The following is a 24836-nucleotide window of genomic DNA, read 5'->3' as shown; positions in this document are numbered from 1 at the left end:
CTGGGCCAAAGAGCTTTTCAGTTATTGATCAGAAACACATTTTTAGCTGAAGATCATCACGACATTGACCTTCGACTAAAGACCTTAATATCAATAGGGTTTTTACACTGTTCATAACCAACAAGTTTGCGGTCCCTGGGCCAAAGCGTTCTTAATGATCGAAAACCGTGGAGGCAGAAGGACAGACGGTCCAATTACTATATACCACTCTTTGGCCTTCGGGAGAAATAAAATGAGTACGTTTTAAAGTAGATCTGATTTTCTTAAAATTAAAAACAGAACAGATCAGAAAAGAACGTTTATTAACCAGATGGTCATAGACCTATTTAGCCAGATACAGTGGCGTCGAATACTAGCATTCATTCATGCAAAACAAAACATTTTTTTTCAATTGAAATAACAATAAAAATGTATACATTAATTTAATATATATTGTTATAACGTCTGTATAATAAAAACAATTGTCAACAGGGTACATTCTGTTATACACTTTTCATTTTCTTCTTTAGACCATACTACTATATAAGTGATACAACAATTATAAATACCTTACCTTTCAATCTATTTAAATACACTACATGCATTATCCAGTCAACCTAAATCTTTATCATACTGTACAAGATAAATGGTTATTTTGTCATAATCATATTAATATTTCATATGTGTATTGTAAGGGGGTTTAACAATAAAGTATATGGTATATCAAATTATTGTTATAGCATTTACTCAAGAAATTAAACAATTTTTAGATGTGATGCACTATAAGGATTAGAGAGTTTTCATCTAAATGTTCACAGCATATACATGTACTATATTTAACTTGTCTGTTAACACTAATTTTGTTTGATCTTGTTTACTCTACCATAACATGCATATACCATTTTAATGCGAATACTTTTTTTCAATCTATAAAACAAGTGCTTTACTAGTTGCAGATCGATGCAAGTGTGGGACAATGTGCATTCTGAGACTATTAAATACACCATTGATGCTTCATAATGGGTAGGAAAATGTAATATTTTGGAAGTAATCAATGCGATATAAATACACAATTGTTCTTACAAATCGCATCACTGGTTAATTTCAAAACTTCGAGTTTCAATAGCAAATTGAACATAAACATTCAGAATAATATAAATTACAAAACACCAAGCATAGCTTCTTGAATAGAACAAATATTTTATGATGTTAAATCGTGTATTAGCCATGTAAAGCACACAATTGTATCATACTATCTGGTGTTGATATTTGTATAGGAATCATTATTTCACATATTAATATGTAAACACGTCTTCGTTCCTTTGTGTAGCATATGGACATCTTGTATTGTTTCTTTTTAATCCTTATAACAATTGCGCCATAATTCTAGATCTGATTTGAGCCTTTGCTGATGGATTTCCCTTTGTTTGCTTTATCACGTATGTCCTGGAAGTCATTGTCACATGTACCTAACAGAAAAACCATTTTAAATTAGCATTTCCATATGTTTGACAATGGGTCTGTCCAGATCACAGTAAGGAACATAATGGGTATGCCATATTCAAAATACACATATGTCAGTAGCGGGGCTAGGAATTCATAACCGTGGGTGGGCACAACCGTTCAGAAAACCTATGTTAATATTTATTTATATTCCGGTCAACTTTAGGGGTCGGGGCACGGTCCCATGTGTTCCCCCCCCCCGAGACGCGCCAATGCATGTCAACAAGTGTATTAACGCCCGAAGTGACAATTGATTTTGATCTCGCCAACCGTGTCTGGTGTCAAATTCTTTGACGTCAAGAACTCCATCCATTGTGCAAATTGCCGGATAAATTTGGCAGTTTTTCCTATGATTGCATCGGAAAACAAAAATGCTAAAATATCAAAGACATACTAATTTCGTTTAAATGCTTTATTTGTCGCTTAGCAATAAAAATGTTTGTTTTAAACGTGTTATAAAATACATTTTTCTTAGCACGTGATCTCAAATGCACGGGCGGTACCCCAATATTTATAAAACAAGAGTTAACTTTATTTCTTTTGTATTTAATATGTTCCTTTGTTTGTTGCCAAAAGCATCGTACTGTACATTATTGATTGATGTTTGGATAAGTGTAAGGTTCTGCGCATATAAACTTAATCAATCCCCAAGTATGAATTTTCACCCCGTTTAAAGGCCGTAATACCCTCAATTGCCGGTAAAGCTATGCTGATGCCTGTTCAGTGTGTTTGTACCTTTGTTTTGCCACTAATCGAGTTTGATGTATGATTTTTTTTTTACTACTGGGCTTGTCATTGAAGATTTCAATGTATTATTGTTGAATATATGACTGTCTCATACAAACAGATACACATATTAAACAGTTTGTGGTATGATTCTTGTCATGTCAATATATTTATATATTGAAAAATGACATATCATATCTCATTGAAGTTCAATGTTTTGCTAGAAGTGCTATTGCTATTATATTGTTAATCATTGAACATAAAGAGACGTTATAGGGGTACCACACATTGCCTTTGAATGTTTTTACATATAAATAACGACCAGACGACAAAACGTTATATTATATCTATGCTGATATTTTGATCCTGAAAAGTGGAATTGATAAGAATTCTGGTACTTATGACCTTTAAACTAATATCAACCATGCTGCAGTTTAGTTTGGTTGTAATGTTATCATATATTAGATAGTATGTGCTTACAATAACTAAACGGTTTCAGGTTCTTTTACTGTGATATAACATAAGCAGACACTTTAAGGACAAAATAATTATGATTTTGACGATTTATAAATAGTATTATGTTAACCTAACAGCGCCGTGCCATAAAAGGTATAATCAATCCATGTAGCTTCATGTTTTATGGCGTTAATCTCACATAAATAACCCGCTTTTTGAATTAAATTCAATTAGAATTAGTAAGGTGTAAGGGTTACAACTCGAATTGACTAGAAATTTAAAGGAAAATTAGCGGAAGTAGTCGTCTGCTATATTTATAAAACATCCGCTCCTAGAGAAAATGGGTAAACAGGCTAAACAGATGTCAGAGAATGACAAAACCCTTTTCGTTCCTGTGATTGAAAATGGTTATCGGGTTTCTAAACTTAAAAGGTGTTGGGAAGGAGTCAATCAACAACCAGTATGCTTTAAGCGATTTTGGATCCGTGGAAATGTTGAAAATGAAGGGAAGAAAGCGGTCGTTCGAAATTAATTAGTGATCGATGGAAGCGAAAACTTTCTCGAAGTCGCAAACATTACAGGGCCAACCTTTGCGGGAATTCGCTGATTATAACAATATGTTATAACAATATGTCCAACTTCGAGCAATGATATGTTTAAACTGCTGAGAGAAACTTGTGGGACTGAAAAGACTCAACAACTCGACTGGAATAGAGATTTTATTGGTGTCGCCCGGAATGCGCATAGCTATTTCAGTTTGAATCGATGACATGAAGACAATGTTAACACCTGACTGACAAATAAATATTTAGAGAAAGGCAAATGAAAAGTGGCCCCCTTAGTTTGTGGTGTATACGGTTTATCTGTGACCACCAACCTAAAGACGATATTGGGCTGCCTCCTTTAGTAAATGGTTGGGATAATTGCCTTTATTAATGGAACTACGTACACGTGTTATAATAACTAATTGATATTCCAAGAAAACGTTGCGTCCACATACAAGTCAGATGTTGCCACATCATCGATAGAAAACAATAACATTTCTTTCTTGTTTTGACATGCACAGTCCTGATACTGAAGACCCAGAAATAACTTACAACAACAATCATGGCTATTAATGCAAACAAAACTAAAATCCAAGCTCCAAACCATATCCTAAGTGAACTGTTGCTCACTTTAAATTAAGTTCCAAAAACGAATGAATAATCATATATACGTTCAGGGCCGAAACGAATCTGGACAGTCGTTGTTCAGAAGGAAAGCATCAGCGAGTCCTACCTCCCAGAAGCTAATTTCAGTACATGCTTAGGAATTTTTGAGTAGTTCATTTTCTCTGGGTTTTAATCAGGTGTATAAATGTGCCCTCACTAAAAGCATGGTGCAATGCAAACCATTTAAGATGTTTGCATGTACATATGTGTTAATAATATGGACTTGAGTATCATTGATTAACAAGTAACCGCAATTTTATTGATTTGCTACTTCAGTGGCATGGTATATTCGCTTTGTTGTATTTCATTCACAAATGTACATTATAGACCCAAGTTATGCTATATAATTATTAAATATCATCTACATGTTTACGTTTATATTGTGTTATGTTCGGCAATTATTGAGGTTTTTGCCTATTTACAGGGTATATTGCTTAAGGAAAAATGTCCAACTTAATTTTGTTTAAACTTTCGGCTTCTGAGCGTGTTTCGGTTGTGTTTCTTAAAAGTATTGGTCAACGATAACCTCTTAACAATTTCAACCAGTTGTTAAATCTAGCCATAATATACACAAATGGCTGCAGATCTAAAGTGTGTTAGGAGATTAGGAGATTTATTTAGACAATTCGTCGCATCAATGATCAATGGTTAAAACTTCTTAAATTGCACTTTTAAAGAGATATAATTTGGTCTTTTTTTTATCGGAAATCGACAATTTATTAAGAATTCCCAAAAGTTTGTTTAAAACTTTAGAGAATATGTGGCCACTATAATACAATATAACAACTTATGAAAACAAGGGTTGTTTTTATAACCATATTATATATAATCATCATATTGTTCGTTTCAATATATTGATGAAAGCCCTTAAAGCGTTGAATGATTTTGGCGCGGCAAGCGTGATTTTAATTTGATTCAAATTGTGTTCACAAGCAATACGAATCGAATTCAAAAAAATATTTGAGTGCCCCAAAACTGTAATCGATAAGCGCCTGTTATTACCTGTTATAAGAATAGGTAATGTAAACTGATGATTTTTTTTATACATTTCGCCGATTTCATAACAGATACTTTTAAAGTTACTTTAATAAAGAAGTATTTTTATTCGAACTATTTTAATCCACATACCACCATACGTCCCATTTTAAAACTCAGGCGCATTTAATATTTAAACATGTCATATAAAAAAAAAACTTTGGTGATACCTGATTTTTTTTGCATTTGGTTTAAAAATCTTATAATTGTTATCTTAACAACAGGGACTGCTACATTTTTCATGCATCATACATGAAAACCAAACGGGAGAACGTTAATGTAAAGTCATGTCAAGTCAATATGTGTTTATTGTCGGATTCTATATATAATATTTGAAACATAAGCTATGTATAGCTTTTTATCGACACGTTAAGACCCACACGCCTACCTGATGCCTGTAAACCGCTACGCAAAAATACGAAATGAAAAAGTATACTACACTAAACATTTTCTTCATTGTCAGATTGTCGAGTGTCAAATTTTATAATCGTCCTTAGAGAACTTGCAAGTTGACATTTTAAATGATTAAAACAGGATTCTGTCTTTCCAGCGTCATTGATTGCAACATGAATTTAAAACATGTCAAAACTATGTTATATCATTTATACCTGTTGGTGGTCTTGACGCATTTGCAGGGCTAACATTACTTGGTGGGCTTTGTTCCTGTACTGGAGGGCCTGAAAATGTACCAGATATTTGTTAATTACTTGTACATCTTTCATTGCTTAAAGACGACAGAAGCACATTGGATCGTTAAAATCCGTTCCAATGCCGAATTTTGCGCAAACATTTTCAAAGTGTATTGATATCGCACTATATGTTTTTGTAGAAATACATTCAATATTTGTGATATAGAAACCCGCCGATCGGATAGTACGGGGACAAGGAATATGCTATTTATTAAAGGGGACGACTTTATCAACAGAATCGTAAGCACGGACGGGACTTCCATTGGCATGAAAACGGAAATCATCACCGCCTCCGATGAAAGCAGTGACCCGAAAGTCATCCCGAAAGATCTTGTTCTTATTCATTATGGATATCCGCGAACTGCTCCTCGTGCATGCAATATCCGTAGGACAGACGCTGAATGCGAAATATTATTCAAATGTTATCATAGTTTATCTTTCACAGTAGTTATCATTAAAATGTGACACATTTAAACTAATTTAATTTAAAAACATCTTCACTTAAATTAAAAAAAATAATGAAAATATGTTTTTGATTTCGTAATATGCTATATTTATTTCATGCTTCAGGATATACGACGTGACCAGCTCAACGCAATATTCCAGAAACGTCCAGGGACGGACATCGGAGATCTCCTGCCTCATCAGGACAAATCCCCAGGCCACTTTGCCTAATCTACTACCCACTAGATGGACATCTTGGGACTAGGGAGAGTGGAGAACGCACCTTACAGCCCAAATATAGCCCCAATGGACTTTATGGTGGTTCCGACTGTTGCTGTGTTACGCGGACGCCGATTTGATACCTCCGGACGAATGGAAGTATGTAACGAGAGCTGTTGATGCTAAATTGAAGCTGGAGTGGTTCTGTGATGATTTAACTGTGCGCCGTGGTATGTACATGTGTATTTGTTAGTTTACAGCAGCGGTGTTAATACTGATCGGATTTTGATGAAATTTCGTGAATTAAATCAGTACATGTAATTCTGCGTTTTTATGAATCTTACAACTTGCGAACGGCAATCTAGTCTACGTAATTTCTGAATGGCGCTTGTATATGTAGAGATAAAGTGAAGTAGAATACTGTTTAGAACGTATAGAAATAGCTTCAAAATACAATTGTGGTTATTCATATCCATATAATAATTAACGATTACATGGCTTTCATGTGATTTGAAACTACATTCATCATCATGCTTAACTTGTATACATTTATGACTCTTAAAGACCTTCTCACTTTTAGATACATTCGAAATTCCTCACTACCAATTTGCAGTTGATGTCATGGAGCATACCAGATGTCTATATTCACTTTATTAGTTTTCTATTTTTAAAATTCATATCTTTACAATGTGTCACCACACATATTTAAAATAAGAGAAAACAAATAACTAAAACATCTGAAGTAAGTGATACCTCGACCATCGTGCAGTTATTAAGTGGTTGCCAAGGCGATATGATATATCTAATAAAATGTGATGTTTCATGGCAACAGATTTAGATATCTATATATGACGAAACCAATAAATATTTCTTTTTTACTGCCGTCACGAGTTTTTCAACACTTTCTATGACGATTGATTGGACTACAACTCCTGAATGGCCATTCTTTAGAACGACACATTAAGTGACTTCCTGAAGTTAATAAGATTGAAATTGAAAAGAAAGTTTGAAATGTGCATTTGCTTAGTAATTCAAAGTGCAATAACCACTCAAACGCGGACTTGTCTTTTCAATGTTTATGAGGTAACAACATTACTTTCATGAAATAGCACCAATACGTTGATATGTGTTTTACAAATGCATAATTCTTAATACTTTCTAAAAGTGGATTTTGTTTAGAAGTTTGGCATTGGCTTCTTGGAGGACTTATTGAAAATAAAACAAAATTCATTTTGTCTAATCACGGATGCAATTCGACGTGTTCAATCGTTACAATTAATACCACGTTTCAAGTGGCTATCTACAAGGGAAGTGCCCGCTAAATGTTTATGGGTTTATTGGGCTAATTATATTTAACGCAAGCAATAATTCCCGTGTCTGGTCTACAAGGATGGCCTGAAGTTTTACTTTGTGAATTCTTACAAATGCCGTATTTTCTATTTTTTGATGTCATACTGAATATCATTTTCTATTTTGGCAAACACATTTTCAGATCTCCTAGTTTAGAAAAAGTCACAAAAATACGTGATTGGCGGCTTGTTCACTGCGTAATGACATAACGCATTTAGAACGAAGTAATTTCAAGCACGATATACTCGTCTCTTCGGAATGAAAAACCTCCAGTTTAAGAATGTTAAATGACAATGAAGCTTCCAGGTCTGTTGCCAAATGCATTATAACATACTTAATTAAATGATTAACAATAAACAGGACTGTACAAATGCTAGATCACGATTTACCTGTAATTAATGGAACCTGAACCAATAATTGAGCTTATTTTCAATCATGAGTACCTTTACCTTCAATGTGATTGTCGTTTTTGGAAGTCTCTTGTCTATGGGATGATGAACTTCTATTGTCTGCAAGATTCATATTTTATATATTTAATCTTACTTCGGGTAATAAGACCAAACTGCTTTTTGTTATGAGCCGATTTCGCCATGGAATTGTTAATATGAAATGAATGCACGTGTAACAAACGCTTTGTGGAAGTAAATGTTATTGAAAGCATGAACCATCCAATATAGCCTTCGATTCGATTTGCGATTTTTATTAGGACACACATTATATTTTCTATACTTACCTATCAAAAACATTTAAAAAAATTAATTCTGGTATAGGGTATTTTACCTTATTAGTGTCAATATATAAAGTACGTATTTGCTGATTGAGGCAAATATAACAAATACTGGCTTTTTAAAAAAAAATGAAAAGTACATCTCATTTAAAGTTCTAATGGCACACATCGGTGTTGCACGTACCTACTTTTTCCTGCATTTCCTGGATTCCTAATTGTTCTAAAATGCCATGTTATTGAAAAATATGTCTTTGCAAATTATATCTGTTTTTGAATCACTACGTATAAATATCGTTTTCATAAACAACATTTTGGCCTTTTTGATTATCTGATTTTAATATTTATGCAAAAAGCTACAGAAACATGCTCAGTAGCAAATTTTTTAAACATAAACCCGGTTTAGTGGCAATGGGTAAACGCCAAAGACATAGAACACAAAATCGCAAACAAGAAACATAGAACAGCACAAAACTCTACAAACAGCACAATGCATAAATACTATATGATATATAAAAATAATTGGTATGTTTATCAAGAATTGTTAGGTACCGCCTTGGAACGGTCAGTAAAATGTAAATTTACTGGGAGTTTAAACCAGTTTATGTGCACAAACCTCACTCTTATCCCAACAATCCTTAATGAAGATAAAATGCAAAAGGTAAATCTTATCAAAGTATGCATTAACTTGAGGAAACTTATCAATAAAACAAATAATAAAAAACGAAAAGGTAAACCCCAAGTACTTCTATGATTAGAGATCCCAACTCTATCTGCAGACGGAGGGAAACAATTCAGAGCACCTAATGCAAATACTTTTCAAAGATACGATGCAGTCATTGTTAGAAACCAAAAACATCACAAACAGTCTGCCTTATAAAATAAAAGGTTTAAAACTGTGTGATCATAGAGTTTCATAATAAAAAGTATCATTGTACTAAAACTGGGAACAAATAAAGAAAAACATTATCAAAAATAAAAGCGACTTGTATATGCTATTCTCTCCTTCCAAATGATTTGAAAACGTAAAATATTTGAAGAAAATTAAGTCACAGCCAAAACACTAAGAATTTATTGAATGATTTCAGTGTGGTATTACTGTTCTATGCTTTGTTTCTAATCTGCGTAATTCAGCAACGATCCTGAATTTGATTTGGAGTTTTGTGTAGCATATTTATAAACATGCAAACAAACTAACCGTGACCTTTAGATAAGTCTCCAAATTTAGTCATTAACAAAATACAGAAAATAACAATAAATTTGAATTGTATACTGATGTTGTTCTATAATAAAGAACATTAAAATTTAATTATACCGACGAAATAAGGTGAGAATACAACATAAGTCAGTGACTTCAGCGAATATTTACACATGGTAGCCAACCGCTTCTGTTACTATGACTACCTAGGCAAAGCTATTACTATAATTGCTTAAAAAAGTTTATGAATTATTTGCGTGCAAATCGAAATGTATTTTCACTTAAATTAGTTTCACACGGATTACTTGAAACATCAAATAAGACGCTTGCAAATAAACGAACGATCTAATGATTTGTGAAATATGGTCAGCTGTTCTATGTGTAGACCATTTCGAGAATATCAAAAATACACTAAAATGCTCTCGTGTGGTTCTTTGCTAAACGCGACATATTTCATAAATCATTTGAACGCTTTTGATATTTGATCAACGTATGTGCTACTTATTTAATAACATTGAAATATAGTTAAGAGAAACATATTGATTAATTATGTAAACGGCCTGACAATGATAACTTTATTGTCAACATTTAAAGGTCTGTAGAAAACTTTGACTATAAAAAAGCCGTTACCCAAAAACATAGTTCAAGAAAAAAAGAACAATCATTGTTAAATGAATTAACTAAAATATTAAATTATTGTAGTATCAATGACGACATAACATCATCAATAACTGCCTCGAAATAACTGCGATACATTTGTACAAAATGTAAACTAAGTTAGTACTAATAGAAGTTCAACTCTCACGAACACATTACGTTTTTAAAAAACAAATAATTATCGGACTGCAAATGCTTATTTGTATAGGAAAATAAATTGTACAGTTGTTTCACACATGTTTATTAAAGCGAACGAATACAGTTGAATAATATTTATGGTTTTGTCGCAATGCTCAGAATCAATTGAAGATGGATTGATGCTGAAAATCGTTTTATAAGTCTGTGGTTGATTTCTCAAAGCCTTGGTCCCGTAAAACGTTAAAATTTGCTTTTACTCATATTACTTTTTTTCAGATTTTAGAGGCACACAGATTACTGGTTACAGTAACAAGCACGATCCAACCGTCAGAGTGGCAATATGTGAAATGATAATGAAGCCTAGAATTTCTAGGTTGTATGGAAGATAGAGAATAACAAATTAAATACTATTTACAATAATACAATACCAAGTAGAAGAGACGCGAGTGTATGAATGCGAGTTCATTAATTCAATCGTTTTTGAAAGTGTTAACTTTAATTTACGGAACGTAACGTATAAATGAGCCGATAGCAGATACCTCCATCTTCATAGTCAGGCACCGCTGAACCACGTTCGGGTCGGATAGAATCTTGCCCACCGGGTGATTGACTGGCAATGTCTGCAAAATTAATATATTCCTATTTTTTCCTTTACAAGATGAAGGCAAACGGGGCGAATCAGAAGTGTTCAGAGCTTATTTAGGCATGAAATCTGCATTGTTTAACCCCATTGCACTATACGGTTCTTATAACGCAATACAATGAGGGTATCCCTTGATATATTCTTTTAGTCACAAACCGGTTTACAATGTTGTTGTTTTTCATTACAAAACAGATTACAAAAAAATGTTCTACCGGCAATGTTTCCGGTAGCCCATATTTGTGAAATAATCTTAGAGTTTCAGAATATCTATCGTCTTGAAGTAACATGGTATAAAGCATTGCAAAGAAGTTGAACTGTGCCTTTTCTTAATAGTTTAAAGATGCAAATTTGCAGTTCAAACGCGAACTTGTCTATACAATCAGTATGAGAACCTTTAACGTCACGGGTTTTATTACCATTGGCATTGGAAGGCCTTTTATTGTCTATATATATATTAATAATATCTGTCATGTGTTCCTGTTCCGGATAGAAAAATCCGACCCGAGGGCACCTGCATTGCGCAGCGTGCCCGAGGGTCGGATTGTTTTTATCCGGAACGGATACACATGATAGATATTTTTCTAGCATACCTTAATTATATTTTTTGTGAAGAAACTGCATTAAAAAGCTCATTTTTGTACATTTCACCAAAAAGTGCATGCGATAATGTTTACTGACGTCATGACGCGCAGTAATTTTTATTCACTGTCAACGTCAATAAGTTCCTTCGATATCAAGTCTTTGAAGGGTTATTTCGTTTTGTTGTGAAGATATATTTTTGCAGTTTATGTTTATGAAACTCTATTGAAATATCATAATTATGGTTACTTAAAGTATATAATAAAAGAAATAAAAAGTATTACGTCACAGTGCGTGACTCATCTGGCATGGGGGGATGCCAGATGGGATTTTCCAGCACGGCTGACGTCACCGGAAATGCCTATCCAGTGTGCTAGAAATATATGTATATATACTGATAATGATTTACAAGAAACACGATTGCATGAATGCGAGTTAACTTTTGCAACCGTAAAGGCAAGAGTTACGTTAAATTAATGGAACCTAGTTATATGAATGACTCTTTTTCAATCGTAAGTACCTTTATCTTCAAGTTTATCGTCCTTTTTGTGACTGCCATTGGAAGAACTTTCTTGTCCAGAAGAATCTGCAAGATTCAAATAATATTCATATAATGAAAATATCACAATGGCACTGACTACATAGACTGAATGCACGTGTAGCAAATTGTTTGTAGAAGTAAACGTTATGGAAGCTAGCACCATCAAATCTAGTCTTTGACCACGGATTGCGTAAGTTACTGTTTTGGGACAAATATGAATAATTTCTATACTGTCAGACAATATTTTAAGTATATTATGCTGGTTTATGGTATTTCGCTTGCATGGAATTTTTTACATAAACTTAATGTACATGTGGCAAATGTGTCTGTAAAAGTAAAAGTTATTGAAAGCTAGAATCATCAAATATAGTCTTCAACTTCGGATTGCGTAAGTAACGGTATTGGGACAAATATAAATATTTCTATACTGTCAGAAAAGATTATAAGTATTTTATGCTGGTTCATGGTATTTCGCTTGCTTTATGCCAATCTAAAATATATGTATTTGCTGTTTTAGGCAAATATAACAATTACTGGCTCTTTTTAAAATGATATATATCATAATAGCAAACCTCATTTAGAGTTCTTATGACACTTACTATTATTGCATGTACCTCCTTTCTTTGATGCACGTCCAAACCGTTTTGGAAAGTGTTAACTTTAATTTACGAAACCTAAACGTATAAATGAGTCTATGGCCAATAATGGGTACCTCCATCTTTTTAGTCAGGTACCGTTGAATCACGTTTGGGTCGGAAGGAATGTTTGCCACCGGGTGATAAACTGGCAAAATCTGCTTTATTTATCCCCATTGCACTATACGGTTTTCATAACGCAACACATTGAGGATATCCATTAATATATTCTGATCATGTCGCAAACCGGTTAACAATATTTTTTCATCCACTCCGACTTTATGAACCAAATCAAAATCATCTAAAAATACAGCATACGTCCACGAGACTAATGCAAAATTTCATTCCTTTGCTATTGTCACGAGGTTTTCAACACTTTCTAAGACTATTTGATTGTACTACAAATCCTCATGGCCTTTCTACAAAACGGTATATTATTTGATTTTCTTTGTCTAGCACCTTTTTTAAGAAGCCTTTTGTGGGTGACTAATCAATGTCAAAATGACAATATCGCTCCATTTCGGCTGCACCAAATACAATTACTTCTTCGGACAAGGATTTAGTATTTCTTTATACTTCACTCAAATCTAGCTTGATGTTATATAAAGTCATTTAGTCAGTTGTTGGATTTCTTCTTAGTACTGATCAAGATTTATTGCCCATAAAAAGACGCTACGCTAATGGTGAGCTGTTTGAAAACATCATATATTCATTCTTTATTTATTAAATACTGTATGTACAGTATTATTTTCTTGTGGATAACTTTATCTTTATAGTCCATATAAACCTAATAAGAGTATGATTGAAAAGTGAGACATATACTTTTAATTGGTCAATCTGTTCAAAATTGGGGGCCAAAACGAACCGTCCTTCCAACAGTTATCCGTCTGACAACTCTTATATTTGCAGTTAGAAATGTTGTGGAGTCTAAAAAGGAACTGACACTGAATATGTTGGCCAGCATAGCTACCCTGTTTAGAACATGATAAATAACTGATTACAAAGAATCGTTCCACCTGCGATGTTCCCCACGCCCATATTTGTGAAAATGTCATCGACTTTCAGAAAATATATTGTCTCAAAGTCACATAGTTTAAAGCCTTGCAAAGAACGTTTGAACTTTGCCTTTGCTTTATAATTTCAAAGTGCAATTGCCGTTTAAGCGCAAACTTGTCTATACAATCAGTATGAGGTCACAGCTTTCTTATCATGAAATAACCCCTCCAATACATTGATATGTGTACTACACATACATAAGTCTTAATACCTGGTAGAAGTAATTCTTTTTCCGAAAGTTCCTCTTGGCTGCTTTCAGGATTTCCTGAAAACAAAACAGAGTTAATTTTGACTAATCACAAATGCTTTTCGACGTATACAATCGTTAACATAATCACACGTTTCAATTGGCTAGCTTCAAGAAAATTGCCCGCTTAAGGTTTATACTAATCGTGTTTATAATATTTAATGCATTCAGAATTTCCTTGTCTGGTCTGCAAAGCAGTCCTGAAGTTTTACTATGTGAACTTCTTATAAATGGCGTGTGTTCAATTTTTAATGCCAGACTGAAAATCATTTTTAATTTTTGTCAAACGCCTTTACAGATGTCCTACGTTGTAAAATGTCACTAAATAAACGTATATGGTGGCTAGTTCAATGTTGTGTCATAAAACTTTTAGAACTAAGTCGGCGATTTCAAAAACGATCTCCTCGTATCTTCTGAATAAAAAACCTGCATTTAAAAAAATGTTTAATGATGATGAAGCTTCTAGGTTTGTTGCCAGAGGAAATATATCATGCTGAATTAAATGATTTACAAGAAACACGATAATATGAACGCCAGTTAACTTTTGTAACCGTATAGGCAACAGTTACGTTAAATTAATGGAACATAAACATATTAATGAGCCTATTTTAAATCGTGAGTACCTTTAGTTTCAAAGTCATCGTCTTTTCTGTGACTGCCATTGGAAGCTATCTTGTCTAGGGGATGATTTAATGCTCTTGTCGGCAAGATTCATATAGTATGTATTAAGTTTTTGTTCGGGTTATAAGCCCAAAGGGCCTTTTTGTTATGAACCATTTCGCCATAGAATTGTTTACGTAAACTGAATGCACGTGTAGCAAACGGTTAGTACAAATAAAAGTTGTTGAAAGCTAGCACTATCAAATCTAACCTTCGATTTCGAATTGCGTAAGTTATTGGGACACAAATATATATTTTTATACTATCAGAAAACATTTTAAGTATTTAATGCTGGTTTTTAGGGTATTTTGCTTTTTTGTGCCTATCTCTTAGGTGTATAATTGCTGTTTGAGACAAATTCAATAAATTAAATAAATTAATGGCTCTTTTAAGAATAAATTACGAATAGCATATCTCATTTAGAGTTCTTATGACACATACTAGAATTGCACGTACCTACACTTTTTTCTGCATTTCCTTGAATCAATATTGTTCTAAAATGCCATGTTAAACAGATATATTTTGTTTTTCAAATTATATCTTATATAATTATATATATATATGTATAAATTGAACAATAGTTTAGAGAAGCATATTAATTCATTATGTAAACAGCCTGACAATAATGACTTCAATGTCCACATTGAAAGGTCTATAGAAAAATTGACTATAACAAAAAGCCGTTACCAAAAAACATAGTTCAAGAAAAAAAGCTCAAAAGAACAATCATTGTTAAATGAATTAAATTAAATATTAAATTATTATAGTATCAATAACGACATAACATCATCAAATAACTGCCTTGAAATAACTGCGATACACTTGTACAAAAATGTAAACTAAGTGAGTACTAATAGAAGTTCAACTCTCACGAATGCGATATAAAATGCACTCACAATACGTTTTTTATAATCAAATAATTTTCGGACTGCTAATGCTCAGTTGTATAGGAAAATAAATTGTACATTGATTCACACATGTTTTTAAAAACAAACGAATACAGTTAAATGATATTTATGGTTTTGTTGCAGTGATCAGAATCAATAAAAGATAGATTGGTAGTGCAAATTGTTTTATAAGTCTGTGGTTGATTTCTCAAAGCGCTGGTCCCGTAGAACGTTAAAATTGTTTCTTATTCAAAATACTTTTAGGTTTTCAGATGCACACAGATTACTGGTTACAGAAACAAGCACGATCCAACTGTCAGAGATTCAATATTTGGAATGATAATGAAGCCTAGATTCCCTAGAGTGTATGCACGAGGAAGAATAGCAGATTAAATACAATAATACAATACCAAGTACAGGAGACACGAGTGTATGAATGCGATTTCAGTAATGAAACCGTTTTGGAAAATGTTTACTTTAATTTATGGAACCTAAACGTATAAATGAGACGATAGCGGATATCTCCATCTTTATAGTCAGGCACCGTGGAACGACATTTGGGCCGGATAGAATCTAGGCCACCGCGTGATTGATTGGCAATGTCTCCAAAATTCCTATATTCCTCTTATTTTACAAGATGAAGGCAAGCGGGGCGAATCAGAAGTGTTCAGAGATTAAATAGTCATGAAATCAGCTTTGTTTTACCCCATTGCACTATACGGTTCTCCTAATGCAATACAATGAGGGTATCCCTTGATATATTCTTATTAGCCGCAAACCGGTCGACAATGTTGTTGTTTCATTAAAAACAGATTACAAAGAATTGCTAGACCGGCGATGTTCCCAGAAGCCCTTATTTGTGAGCAAATCGTAGTGTTTTAGAAAATATATCGTCTTGAAGTAACATTGTTTAAAGTCTTGCAAAGAAGTTGAACTGTGTCTTTACTAATAGTTTCAAGGTGCAAATTTTCCGTTCAAACGCGAACTTGTCGATACAATCAGTATGAGTAACTTTAGCGTCAAGGTCATCGTTTTCCTTGCGTCTGGCATTGGAAGGCCTTTCTTGTCCATGACTTATTTTACTACTCACGTCTGCAAGATTCATATATTATTTATATATATATACAGTAAAACTGCTGTCGTTTGAAGAGGCGGTCGTTCGAGAACCGGTGGTCCCTCGAGGTCGGAGCTTGGTCCCGAACATTTTTCCTTCTATTTTCATATAAAATATACTGACGCTGCATCGAAACCGAAATAAGTCGAGGAGTCGAGCACAATATCCGGTTCAAAATACACAATTCATGCTCAAACCCTTATCGCTCCCTCGAGGTCATAATTTCACACGTTTTCCCTAACGCGTGTCCCGAAATAAACAAACAATTGCTAGGTGTTAAAATTGTCGCAAGTTTTAAAAATTTGGATGACAGTTGGAAGGAAAATTCATAAGGTGTGAAAAAACGCTTATCACAGTTTACGCATGACCATTTATAGTTGATAAGGGCATTTGAGAAGATAATTATGAGTTTGAACAGTTTCGCGAGACAGGCCATAATATGTACTGTCATATATAAATGTTGCTTGTTTAGAAAATATGCTTTATGTTTAAATAAACATAACTATTTATTCATTTATAATTGTTATTTTTTCATTTAATATACGACAGCATTTGAAAATATGAGCGATTTCCATAACGCAAAATTTAATCGGTGTCGTAGTAAGCAGTCGGTTTAACGACTTCAAACTTAAAATACACTGAAAGATATTTCATAACGGAATGGAAAATTGAAACTCGGGTCGTTCAAAACATCGTTTCTCTCGAGGTTTCAGCTCGGACCCCGGCGTCCTCGAGCGATCGCAATTATACTGTACTAGTATAATAATTTACAAGAAACAAGATTGCATGAATGCGAGTTAACTTTTGTAACCGTATAGGAAAGAGTTACTTTAAAATAATGGAACCTAAATGTATGAATGAGCCTTTTTTCAATCGTAAAAAAACTTTATCTTCAAGTTAATCGTCCTTTTTGTGACTGCCATTGGAAAGCAATCTTGTCCAGGGGATGATTTATTTTTCCTGTCTGCAAGATCCATATGTTATAAAATATAATAAATCACCAAGGCATTGTTTACATAAACTGAATGCACGTGTAGGAAATTGTTTGTAGAAGTAAACGTAATGGAAGCTAGCACCATCAAATCTTGTCTTTGACTTCGGATTGCGTAAGTTACGGTATTGGGACAAATATGAATATTTTCTATACTGTCAGAAAACATTTTAAGTATTTAATGCTGGTTTATGGTTTTTTCTCTTGCTTTGTGCCACTCTATAAGATATATATTTGCTGTTTTAGGCAAATATAACAATTACTGGCTCTTTTTAAAATGATATATATATCATAATAGCAAATCTCATTTAGAGTTCGTATGACACTTACTATTGTTGCACGTACCTTCTTTCTTTGATGCACGTCCTGGAATCCATATTCTTCTTAAACGCCATGCTATACAGAGATATATTTTTTTTGCAAATTGTATGTGTCTTTGAAAGTCCGACAATCTTGTTTCATTTTATTTGTATATCTTTCTTAAAATGCAGCGGGAAATGAAGAAATTATTTGCAATACTAATGAATGAAGTGTTCTTATAAGTATATGTTAAAATATATATATATATTTGTTAAGGTACTAGCCATGTTCTTGCAAGTTCCATACTCTTTACATCTAAGGTACAGAGGCTTACCAAGCATGCCGACATTAACCAACACACTCGCACATAAGATAATTCCTAGAACTATGCTCACGATTAGGTGCTTACTTCCTGAAGAATAAAAATTAAAACATGCATAATGATTAACAAGAAACAGTCACAATACATGTATTTGTATTTTAAAATTTAGAACTGTATTGCTTACAAATATAGTGATATTGTAAGGTGACCTTGATTCCTTTAAGTACACTTTGTTTTTCCCCTATGACATTTTAAGAATATATATATATCAGGAATTGATAATAATGTTCTATATTTTAAATTATATATGAAATGTTATGGAGTTAGAGAAAAAGTCCTTGAGGATGTTGAAGGATGTTATGTAATGTTCGGTATAGAAGGGCAAACTTCTTCGATAATTTCGGTAATAATAGTTTTATAACAGATTTAACACTGCAAGAATCTCTAAAAAGTTTCGATCGAATTTATATCAATTATCATGCCAGGATTATACTTCAATCTTATGACATAATTATTCTGAAAATGTTGTTGGACTTATAAGTGATCATTAAATGTGTCTTGGACTTTGGACATTATTCTTTGTTCAAAATATTTAAATATTGGCATTACTAATCTTAAATTACTTTTTTTTAAATTGTTAGTTAATACATATTGTTGTTGTTTAGAGGTTGCTTTGGTGGTTGATACAATATTTTACATATTGAAACTTCCATGAAGAAACACTTTCTTATCTTGAGAACTGTAATCACACTTTACAGAAATACTGTTCGGCGTCTGGTTGGGCAAACCAGTCATGTCATTTGTTGACAACAGTGTTATGTAAATTATTTGTTTAAACGCTATGCCATAGAGGTTGTAGTAAAAACACTACTTTAGGCCACATTCTGCGCAACCGCAGCACCATTTTGGATGACGCTATTTTATGTGGCTGGAAAAAAACAACAATATTGTCTATTTTGGCGGGAAATTTAAAAACAAAACCTCCACCGCAATTTTGTATGACGTTCGTTTCTGTGGCGGAAATCTTCAAAAATGGCAAACACTTGCGTAAAACAGTAGCGAGACGTGTTGATCTACACTCTAAGTAACGGGTTTTTAAAATTAAGTAATAGTTCTGTATTGCGCAATGTTGTTGTTTTACAAGTCATCATGAAAGAGTGAACTGACCAATTTTTTAAACTTACCTCCTCGATCATCGGAGCTTAAATGAAAAACAGTGGCGTCGAGTTAAAAAGATCGCAAAGCCGGGAACAAATCAGTGCACTGGTATCGTTGCGAGTTTGAACATGTTTTAAAACAAAGATACCATTGAAAAAAGGGTTTTATTATTTCCTGGTCACATTGCCTTAAAGCGTTTAGCGAAAGATACAGACGCCTATGTCGTTTTGAATAAGGACATTAAAATGTTAAGTATACGACAATGTTTTTCCTGCTTGAGTAAAATTATCATTAAATTACTATGAAGTAGAAGAAGAGATGCAATTTATTATCGGTGTTTTAGGGTATACCAAAACCCTCATTAACTAAGTATTGGTTCAAACATGTTGGACATGTTCTTTTATTTTCTATAAATAGAATCCAACAAAGGAAAGTGACGTATGCCACTAAAATAGACTAATATGTTGATACATAAATTAAATCATGTTTCCTCATTCTAACCCTATCAGTCAATATGGTTATTGTACGTGCTGGTTATGCATTGGAAGCGAAGATAGTGGAACACGGTAATGGAGTCGAAATGACAATGAACAAGAACGACAAAGAGTTTCCATTAACTCTACAGGTTTACCAACAAGATCTCACTTTTTCGACTATATTTGGTCCAGTTATAAGCGAATACTCGTTTTCCTTACTCTACTTTCACGTCCGGGCTTTGAGAGCCCATTGCTCGAAAACTGTTAAAAGTAGAGCGATTTACATCTACTCGACGAGCCCGATCGAATGGTAGATGTGTTAAAGCTGTAGAAACGAGTGAATAAAAAGATGACGTCACTTCCGATCAGCGTTTTACTTTTCCGAATAACCCCAATGCTTACTTTTCAAAAATAAATAAATAACCCGTCGATTGTCCATTTTCAAAATGATTACCGGAAATATTTTTAACAAAAGTAATGTTATATACAATAACAAGCAATAAAGTTACTTAATTGTTTTGTTTATATCCGACACAACATCTAATCATATCAAACTTAATGCTGCTTCTTGGAAACAGAATGATTTGTAAAATGTATCATGAGCTTATACATTCAAACTCATAAAACGATACATTCCACATTTAGGAAGCAGCTGAAAAATGTGAGAGTCTGTCACTTAATAGTAATGTATTACTAGTAATGCAGGACCAATGGTGATGAATAGGGCAGGATAAAACCATCCAGAAAAGCTGAAGCCTGATAGTGCCGGCTAAGTTATGGCGAATATGTTCGGATAAAAACATTCAGACAATCTGGTTCCAGAAGTGCCGCCTACGTGTCCCTAATAAAAGGTTCATACACCTGATATGAAGCGCTTTATAAAGTTATATACTTCGTTTTTTGACACCAACCATTTTCATTTGATGATTTGAAACACGCTCAAATTCGCAACTGTTCGAACTCGACGCCGCTACTGTATATATGATCTCCAAAAATCGAGGAGGTAAGTTAACATTTTGGGACAGTTCACTCTTTCAGGTTGACATGAATAGCAACAACATTGAGCAATACATAAGTATTACTATATTGTAATAGGACGTTGCATAGGTGTAGCTCGACACGTCTCGTTACTGTCATGTAAATGTGTTCTTCATATTGAAAAATACTGCTACAGAAACAGGCGTCATCTAAAATGACCGTCAGATTTTGAATTTTCTTCCAAAAATGATAATGTTTTACTTTTTCCCGCTGCACAAAGTGACCTTATCCTGAATGGGACCACCGCTTATGCGTAGAATCGTCGTTTTTGCCTGTTGACTTGACGCTTTATCTGTGTCGTTCTGGTGGGTTGTTGTTTCGCAAATAGGACAGAATAAGGACATCGATACGTTTTATCGATACACTTATGCTACATTATGTACACGGTTAATTGTTGTATGGGAGGTGTATCAGAGGATTATTATTTGGCATCATATATACATCCGAAAAAGTTAACATATGATTGATTTGATATTGAATGTGAAAATCAACATTTTCAATTGAATTCCCGTAACAATATATACATAATCGTAATTTCAGGATGTCTCCACATGTCCACACATATTCATTATCAGAAAATGTCCAAAGGTGGTAGCATTATATACATTGTTTAAACATTGATCATTTCACTGTTTCTTGAAACAACTACCAGCGAAACGTTTATATTATTATTTCATAGTGCGCACTTACTAGAGGGAATTGTTACTTCGCAGTTTTTTCCTTTGAATCCATCTGGGCAATCACAGAGATGTAAAATCCCTTCCGGTACGCATCGTCCTCCATTTTGACAAGGTCCAGTATCACAGCCTGTAGCTAAGTATTATTTAAATGTCATATAAGTATACAATGCGCGTCATAGTTAAAAAATAGTTTTTAAATACAATGAATATCAAACTAAGGTAAGCTATGGTAAATAATTTCCAAATGCATTCCATATCACATGTGACTTCAACCTTGTTGAACGATCTTTAACCTTTGGCTCATGAAAACTTTCGTTCTAAAATGTTTCGTTTCTTTGCATATTCCAGTTTTTGTTGTTAAGTGTACTTTACTAAAAAAAATATTTGAAACATGACCGATGTGTAGAGTCATAAACATGCTTTAAGAAAAATCTTATTCATTCATTTTGTATAATAATACAGTTGTTAAGGGCAAACGGACTACAGCCCAAAAGAAACTTAACTACATACAATTTACCATAAGACAACATAAAAACTGTACAGGTCGTTATCACTGAAAGTTGAGGTCACATAGTACTTACACAGACATGGAAAGTAATAGTTTTTCGGGGTATTAACCTGTTAACGTGACCCAAACATCTCATTTGCAATAAATTAAAAGTACACTGAACATAATAACGCACATGGCTGGACCATTAATCAAAATATGGATACACATATTTTTGCCTACAATGTTCACATCTTCGACCAGAAATGCCTCCAGGACAAGTGCAATTGAAGTCGTTCACTAAATCCGTGCATGTGCCGTTGTTCATACAAGGCATAAGGGCACAGTCATCCGTGTCTGAAAATACCAATGGAAGTATTACATACTGACTGTCTCTCTCATGCTGATGGGAATGAATTTAGCTTAACGCGTCTTTATATATTTCGGAAACTGTAGAATTATTTAATCAAAAGTGTGTTATTTATAATAGAGGTCGTATTCGTCTGACTGACAAAAAATAAACTGGTTCTCAATGTCTGAAATACACGTATCACATACACATTCTTTTTTTGATATCGACACACATAACTACACTCTTGCAGCACATCCAGCAATTTGTTTTAATGAAAGAAAGAGCTGTTAAAGCCAGGGTTATGAATTTCTCTCTGCAAAGCTTCTAAAGGCATCTTGCAGCATATGTACCAAGTTAAGTTCGGTTATCTTTGCACGGTTTTTGTGTTAGGGACCTTATAGTATTGTTAAATACAATCGAAGATCCCTGTTGTTTTGCAATATGCATCCCTTGTCTGTATACGTTAACATTCGACAGCAAATCGTAAGTAATTTAGAAAAGGTCGTTCGACAAGAGACGGTGATCGTCGACGAATTTGACAGTCCATGATGTAAATCACATGGAGAGTTTCGTGCATGCATGCATAGTCACACTTGAATGCTCATAGTACAAAAAGAATTATTTTTCATTATCCTGGCGGTAACTTGGCCATGCGACGGAGAGTTGGAACTTATGTTACAATGAGATGACATTGTATTTCGATTGAGACGCACGTGTGTTTGTCAAGGGCAACATTTCGCTGGTAAAGTATCATATTTTGCTTGTCCGGGCAGATGTTTGGCCGCCATGTTTTGTGGATTTATTGCATCATATTATTATGGCTTATTGCGTCATTACCCATATCTGTACGTGAATGGATAATAGTCCAAACATTGGCCTTTGGTCAAATGTACCTGAAGTTTGGCTTTCCGGGTTTATACATGTCACATGATGATAATTTAGTCATTGGTAACAAATCTTTGTAATAGGGCTTTTCCGGGCAGGAACTTGCTCATACATTCGAGTGTCTTTGAATTAGTTCGCTCATATATTCACAATGATACGTGTCTATTCGTCATTATTATATCTCACGTGACCTTTTCTTCGTTGTAATTACTTATAGTGATACTTAGATATTCAGCAATGTCTCACGTGATATGTCCATCGCGTACAGTCTACAAATAGATCTTGCTTTCTCAAGCGCTTAAGCGCATTATGCACTTATGGAATATACTTTTTCATGTTTGTGAAACCATCCACTGTTCTTTGTGTACTCTTTTGTGTACAATTACTTCAACTTGGCACAAAAATAATACCACAATCGGAAACTGGTCAGATTGTTTGACTATTCTGATATCTAATTGAAAAACTGTAACCATAACTGTTTCATTGTGTTTTTCATCATTGGCGGCCTCGCAAATATTTGCCGACGAAGCTCTAGTTTACCTTATGTCAGGCATTGAAAAACATCACCTACTCACACAGGGTACTTAATAACTTACCAGGCATGCATTTTTCCTCAGAGGAATTATTAGGTGATATTGTCCCTTCCGGGCATCTGACACATTTCGTATCTCCTTCAGCAGTAGCTAAAACACGGAAGTACATATCAACCTTTCAACAAGAAAACATCAATGAACAGTAATTTCATTCATAATTATAATCTTAAAATACCTGTTTTTCTTCTTCCCAGATAATTGTTCATATGTTGAATGGATGGTACTGTAAAGTGCTAGTTCGGGCCATGCACTGTATTTTTACATTACATCTTTGTTTTTAATTCTTGAAGAAACATTGATATAAATATACATTTTTAGAACGTCGTTTATTGTGCAAAGTGAAAAGAAAATTTTAAATGTTTAACAATATTCCCTTTCGTCGTACAAATGTAGGAATTCTACGAATATACATACTTCCGCTTTCGCCATAGCCCGGCTGACATTTTGTTTTTGTAACGCACAAATCCTTGTCGAGATATCTGTCGTATGAACAACCACATTTAAGATCAGATGTCGAGGTGCAGTTAAAATCAATAATCGTGCTGTAGGGACAGGTTATTTTACATTTTCTACATGCTCTGAAAACATTCCTGGTTTCCATATAATAACCATTTGAGCATGGAGAACATTTAGCGCTTCCACCATTGAATTCACAGTCATCAACGAAATGATATCCCGGAGGACAATTGTCGCAGGTCCACAATTCTCCGTTCTGCCTCTTCAGATGATACGAATCGCAACATGAGGTATTTAATCCAATAGAAACATGAAGAAACCAAAATATTAAAGCCAGCCGGGCAAACATATTGCAGTATTATACTTCCTTAATAACGCTTTTCATGTTTTAACATGGTAATGTATAA

The 24836-nt window shown here is 33.8% G+C and overlaps 1 protein-coding gene across 6 annotated transcripts; it reads right to left on the bottom strand.

Annotated features, from left to right (window-relative positions):
* Positions 1 to 285: 285 nt before the first annotated feature.
* LOC128238286 (delta-like protein 1) lies at positions 286 to 24836 on the bottom strand. 6 transcript variants are annotated; one of them, XM_052954042.1, is made up of 12 exons: positions 24388 to 24834; positions 23977 to 24063; positions 22387 to 22500; positions 21667 to 21789; positions 18317 to 18394; positions 18028 to 18078; positions 13995 to 14048; positions 12072 to 12137; positions 10869 to 10949; positions 8062 to 8121; positions 5519 to 5587; positions 286 to 1448 (listed from the first exon to the last, which is right to left on the bottom strand). In XM_052954042.1, the coding sequence occupies exons 1-12, from the start codon at positions 24776 to 24778 to the stop codon at positions 1366 to 1368; spliced, it is 1257 nt and encodes a 418-aa protein (XP_052810002.1). In that variant the 5' UTR covers positions 24779 to 24834; the 3' UTR covers positions 286 to 1365. The 6 variants fall into 6 exon arrangements, 5 of the variants coding, with proteins under 5 accessions (XP_052810002.1, XP_052810003.1, XP_052810004.1 ...); XM_052954043.1 differs by lacking the exon at positions 13995 to 14048 and having other exon boundaries at positions 24388 to 24835; XM_052954044.1 differs by lacking the exon at positions 8062 to 8121 and having other exon boundaries at positions 24388 to 24831.

The sequence above is a fragment of the Mya arenaria genome, chromosome 6 (assembly GCF_026914265.1).
Source record: "Mya arenaria isolate MELC-2E11 chromosome 6, ASM2691426v1".
Classification (NCBI taxonomy): domain Eukaryota; kingdom Metazoa; phylum Mollusca; class Bivalvia; order Myida; family Myidae; genus Mya; species Mya arenaria.
The sequence above is the reverse complement of the archived record's forward strand: the minus strand, read 5'-3'. Positions and strand labels throughout refer to the sequence as shown.

Coding starts and splice junctions, on each gene's coding strand:
- LOC128238286 (XM_052954042.1), bottom strand. CDS start 24,778: ATGTTTGCCCGGCTGGCTTTAATATTTTGGTTTCTTCATGTTTCTATT. Junction 21,790..22,386: donor TGGTCGAAGATGTGAACATT/GTAGGCAAAAAT, acceptor AATAATACTTAG/CTACAGGCTGTGATACTGGA. Junction 10,950..12,071: donor CGATAAACTTGAAGATAAAG/GTACTTACGATT, acceptor TTAATTTTGCAG/ACATTGCCAGTCAATCACCC.